The 6,000-nt window shown below is 35.9% G+C and overlaps 1 protein-coding gene across 1 annotated transcript in view; it reads right to left on the bottom strand.

Annotated features, from left to right (window-relative positions):
* Positions 1-229: 229 nt before the first annotated feature.
* Positions 230-6,000, bottom strand: part of DNAH5 (dynein axonemal heavy chain 5) — a 115,492-nt gene continuing 109,721 nt past the window's right edge. Inside the window, 4 exon segments of the mRNA XM_069005898.1 lie at positions 230-657; positions 2,018-2,249; positions 3,977-4,129; positions 5,527-5,739. Of these exon segments, the coding sequence (XP_068861999.1) occupies positions 506-657; positions 2,018-2,249; positions 3,977-4,129; positions 5,527-5,739 (750 nt within the window). The 3' untranslated portion in view covers positions 230-505.

Raw genomic sequence — 6,000 nt, 5'->3', positions numbered from 1 at the left:
GTGTGAGGCCAAGAGTGTCCAACTAAATAGAGCTGCTAACATTTCTCTTTTAAGATGAATTCCTACATGAAAAGTTTTCTATCTAGCTGAGACACCAAAAAGATACACGCACACAAAAAATCAGCTTTGCATTTGGCTTCTTGAAGGGAAGTCCTGATAAAAGAATATTTACTAACAAAAAGTAACAATGTTCAAATCAATCTTTATTCAAGGTTAAATTAAACACACAGGAGGAGTGCTTATGCACACCTAAGTGATAGGAGCACTTAATATTTGTCATGGGTTTTCAAAGACACCAAAGTTAATGCCACTCTAAATTGTAGAATTTATAAGCCTATTATAGAAGCTTATTGACAACTATTTTAAAAAAATATCATAATGGAATCTATGATTTAGAAATAATATTTTTAGGAGTGTTCCACCATGTATCTAGCTACATATTAATGTTTAAATTTAAAATCAGAAAAGAACTCCTGGAAAACTTTTTTTTTTTTTTTTTTTAACATTACTTGACATCACACAGAAGTGCTACTCCACGGAGTACCCAGTGCTCTGGAGGCTGACGGGTTTTAAGATCCATAGCAGCAATGTAATTCAGATCTGTTCGACTGCTCTTCTTGTAGACTGGACAGGAATACAGACGTGGATCTTTTGCAGCTGAAAAGCCAGAAGAGACATAAAGAGCAATTAAACTAAGTTGAAAAAATGGGGCCCTAAGGGACTGGTCATAAGGCAAAAGGAAAACTGAATCTAAGTTCAGTAGTACACTGCTCTCTATTTGCTACTGCCAGCTGAAGGCCATATACGCCTTGAAATATCTGTAGGTTTAAGACTTAATATGAGCACCTAGGAACTGATGCAAAGTAAGATATGTAAATGGACACTCTAGAGGAAACAGTGTCCTTATTTGTTCAATCTGCCCATTGAACATTACTTCTTATCAATGTATTATGTCAAAATAAAATTATCCCACTTTGAATAACCTGGTTTGAAATGCATTTAGTATTTAAGAGTACCGGTAATCAACTACTTCACTGCGGAATTAGAACAGTAGTCTAGTCATGCTCAATATTTCAGTGTTCATTATCTAGTATCTTGGCTGCTGATAATGCCTTTTATAAAATATTAGCTATGCAAAATAGCATGTTAGCAAGTTTGCTTTTAGAGGTGGAATGCTTTTCAACAGATTTTTCCAATTTTATGTGCTGCAGTGGATTGTTCTATTCTGTTCTACATCCCTATTCAACAGCATGTCCTATTCTGTATGCAAAAAACCAGCACATTAACACAAATTACACATTTTCACAGCACTGTCCTTCAGCCCCATAAGTTTCCTTTCCATTCCTACATTCCTTTTCTGCCTCAAAGACAAAACATCTTCCACCCCCTCACTCTACCTCTTGCTTGCTTCCATAAGCTCAAAACCAGACTTTTCCAGGAAAAAAAAATACATTTTTATAAATCTACACATTATATATACATATATATAACATGTTATCTATAAACATGATGTATACAAATATATGTATATCCATATGTGTGTGTGTGTATATATATAATCCATGTATATCTTGTATGTTGTGCATACGTATTTATGTTATATATATACATATATAAATTATTTCCTTTTTTGCATGTGTGAAAGAGATTATTTAGGTTTAGGTTACAGAGATCACAGAGTTTATATTTAAGAAAGCTGGTGTTTTCAATCCAGGATACTTATTGTCAATATGTACAGCTTACCTGTAAATGGGTTAAAAAGTTCTTAACACCATTAAGACCATGTGTAGAGACCTATCTAAATATTAGGAAAAGTGCCTATTATCAATTATGAAGCAAGTTTGAAAGCACATTTTCAATGGAAGACTGGGAAGTCTTCCCCCATTGAAGGGGATTTGGTATGGTTACAACTATTAGCACCAGCCTCATGAAATCCCTACAGACCAAAAGATTTCCATGCAGTTAAAGTTACATTGAATTCTATGGAAATGATATCCTTTACAGTACCATTACTTACTGTTGTTCTCTGCATATATCCTTATAACTGGCATCATCTCGAAGAGCACCTTGGGCTTAGATTCTGTCAGTCTCATGTTTCTTCTGTCCCAACTGGCTCCTTCCAAATACAGCCCATACACATAGACACCTTCTGAAGGAGGGCTTGTGATATCATCTTTCATCCATTTAGTGACTTCATTGCACAGCACTACACTGTCAAGAGCCCATCCTTTGTTAGCTCTAGTTATTTCCTGCCCAAACCAGACAAAAGTTAGGAGGTTACAATTTCACATGAGCACAGAACCCTTTTTCCCAGCAGTTATTAGAAATAAATCTGTATGGTTGTAACATATCCTCTTCAGTACGAAAGAACCCCTCTAATTCTCTATGATATCCATGTTTACAGCAGTTTGGCTTCTCTCTAAGGGAGTGATGGCATGGAGCTACAAGAAAGCTTTCAGTACTTTATCCACTATACTCAATGTTCAATCTTTCTATTATGTACAATATCTAAAGACCATACCAAGTAACATATCCACTGAATGCCAATGGCAGCCAGCTCTTGTGAACACGAAAATTTCACAGATTTGATGAGATGAGAAAACATTACCTGCATGTGGTAAGTGAAACATATTTTTTGGGGTTACCTTCCTTTTTCTGCACCTCTACTCTTCAGTAACTGTATTCTTAATGAGTAAGAACTCACTCAGCTCTAAAGCTATGTAAAGAGACTGCAAAAAAACCTGTTAGTTAATGCATTGGACAATACTCAGTTCTCAGTTGCCCAGTTCCTTACTATCCCATACAACTGAGTTATGGCAAACCAAAGTTGTATCCTGGTCTTGCAATGGCTTTCAAAATCTTTGGTTGAAGTAATTGGAATTAATGCTTGCCCCATACTGCATTTACTGAGATGATCCAACAGAACACAAGGTTTATAGTTCAGTGATCATTCTGGCTCTTCCTCCTTCTCATTTCTATTTGTTTTACCACATAGCAAAGCCCAGAAACTCACTTTGGTATTTACTTGGGACACTAGGTTGTTATGTATCCACAGCTCCTTTTTACAGAACCAGAAAGTACTGTAGTTTCCAACTGTTTCAGATCCTGCTAGTAAACCTTTTCCACAAGCTTGGATGCAAAATATAGTCCCAATTTAAGATTGTTCACTCAAAAGAAATATTTTGTTACATAATTCCAAGGCTATATGCCTGACATTTTAGATTACATTACCCAGACCTCAGAGTAAGAGGGGACATTTTTTCTACACCACAAATCTTCATTGTCTTTTCCAAAAGTTCAGGCTTTTTTTTTCCTGAGGTCCCATTGTATTTTTACCCAACTATTCTTTTCAAATTTTACACATTCCAGACACTTACTGTCTCCAGTATGTCCCTTTAAGCTGATCAACACAGGCATTTATTGCTTCCTTTTAAAGTAAAAATGTTGCTGAGCAACCAACACAATCACCAAGTCAACACACACACGTTAACAAATACATCAAATATCATACTTATATGCATTAATAAAGGAAAGTCTTTCCCACTCCATGAAGAAAGAGTTAATCAGAAGTGACATATAGGACTAATTCTGGAGAGCTTTTCTGCCCAGTCTCCAGTCAGGCGAGTACTGAACACAGAACAAAAGAGAGGGGAAAAAAGACAAATAAATTCACGGGCTTAACAACCATTATCAGAGATATCACAATGGAAAAACGAGACTATATTTTTTTCTAGTCTACCTTAGTTGTGAGGCAGCCTCTACTTATTTGGGCCTTGGTCAATACAGGAAATATATTTTAACATATTAGTGGTTGATATACTGAAATGTATATGTGATGGAAGAGCAGTTCACTCAGGAAATGTTAGACAGTCACAGATCTTCCCCTGTGTATAAACTCATCCTTCATCAGACAATATATTTTATTTTTAAAAGCATGTCAAAAAATAAGCAGAATAAGACTTCAAACACAATTTACCTGCCTCACCGCAGTTAAAAATCCTTGAGGATTAAAAAACCCTCTCATCCAGAAACAGTTTGGTCGACTTTCAAAAATCCACTTGTAAAACTGGTGGTTTCTTTCTAGAAGCTCAGTAAACCAGAAACCAAGTGTACTGGAAGGCCAAGATGCCTAAAAACAGTAAACATGTTTTAAAATAGCATACTACTGTCAAGAAAAGCTAACTCCTCCCAGGGTAATAAACAATATAATATTACCAAAGCATATTTGAAGATCATCTATAATATTTTAACTTTAATTTGATGCTTAAACTTTGCATCCCACTGAAATCTGAAGCCAATTCTTTCTCTGTTCAAATTCACGTCTACTATTCCATTTACACATGCTTAATGCTGTCTGTGATAATTGTCCATTTTATGACATTTTTGTAAGGTTAGATAGCTGTATAAACTAAGAAGAAAAATTGCATACGTGTCTTTCTAATTCCAAGGTCAACATATCAAGATAACATGATTTCTGTAAAACTGTTACGCATTTTTTTTCTTCTGAATAAAAGATAAGGCAAACTGAACTTGGATTATGTGGAGATATAGTTGTGAAGCATCTGTTTAGATCTAGGTTTTGTACCATGAAAACACTTTGTCAGTAGAAACAAAATAAGCAAACAACAAAAAAACCTCCCCGTTTTTCTTTCCATCAGTTGCTGTTAACATGTCTAATTGTCCTTGAAAACAATTTCTATGGGGAGAGGCTGAGAGCTGGGATTGTTTAGCCTGGAGAAGAGAGGGCTCAAAGAAGATATTATGTTTATACCTCGTGTAGAGAACAGAAGATGGACCCTGATTCTTGTCAGCAATAGGAGAGAAAACAATGGGAACAAGACAAAATACCAGAAATTCTGTTTCAGCTTAAGGGGCTTTTTGCTTGGTTGGCTGGTGGTTGCTGATTAGTTGAGTTTTACCATGAAGGTGATCAAACAGTGGAATGGGTTGCACCTCTCTGATTCTGGAGCCTCCTGAGAAACCTGCTTTAATGTACCCTGCTTTCAGAAGTGTGATTAAACTAGACTGTCTCCATAGGTTCTTTCCAGCATCTACTACTCTGTAATTATGTGGCTATAAGTCAAACTCAAAGAACACTGATTTTGACCAAGGTGGACAGGCCACGTCTACTTAACCCAGAAAAGGAACATATGTAAATTATATATGTTCAATAAACTGCACCAGTGTAGTCCACTAATGTGGGTGCTATTTTTTAAAATCCATCATCACATTTTAAATTACTCTCCTGTCTCAAGCTTTTTTATCCTGCCAATATGCAACAGGCTGTTAGAATGAGAAATACCTGCATCCCCCACATTCATTTCAATTTCAATAAATGAAAGAAGGCTTGATTTGACTATGCTTATTTTAGCACAAAATCTATTCCAGCAAGCAGTTGGACAGCTCTGGTTAACACTTCTGAAACAAAGTTTGAAAAACTGTGTTTACTATAAGTCCAGCAGTTTAATCTAGTCTCTTCAGAAACAGGTTTTTTATTTCTTTCCATAACAAGTTATGTACACCTACTTTTTTCCAGCTAGCAGGAATCCTTCCATCATACATGCAGTCTAAAGCATCCCTCAGATTTTCACTCATAATTATTGTCCCATCAATGGCAAGTTTTAGATCAGTCAGAGTGCTTCTCACTAAAGAAATTACTCTCTGCATTTGTTCAATCTCCTGTCGCAAAAATATATGCATAGGTTCAAAAGGTCCCATGTTCTTTAGTTTTTCATTTACCTGTAGGTAGAAAACCAAAGATCCTTCAAGAGAAGTGAAAAAACAAAGTTGCCTTTATGTCAAGGTTAGGCCACAATATGATCTTTAATACATAACATAATTCATTTATGAACTTAAACGGTGAGTTTGGCACCTCCTTTGAAGGGAGACAGAAACACGGGATTTGCTCCATGAGAAATCTATGATGCTAAGGCTGGCTATGTTTTTAGTCTGTCATGATTTAGTCTGTATATCATTCTATGAGCTAATGCCATTTAAAGG

The sequence above is a fragment of the Aphelocoma coerulescens genome, chromosome 2 (genome assembly GCF_041296385.1).
Source record: "Aphelocoma coerulescens isolate FSJ_1873_10779 chromosome 2, UR_Acoe_1.0, whole genome shotgun sequence".
Taxonomy (NCBI): domain Eukaryota; kingdom Metazoa; phylum Chordata; class Aves; order Passeriformes; family Corvidae; genus Aphelocoma; species Aphelocoma coerulescens.
The sequence above is the reverse complement of the archived record's forward strand: the minus strand, read 5'-3'. Positions and strand labels throughout refer to the sequence as shown.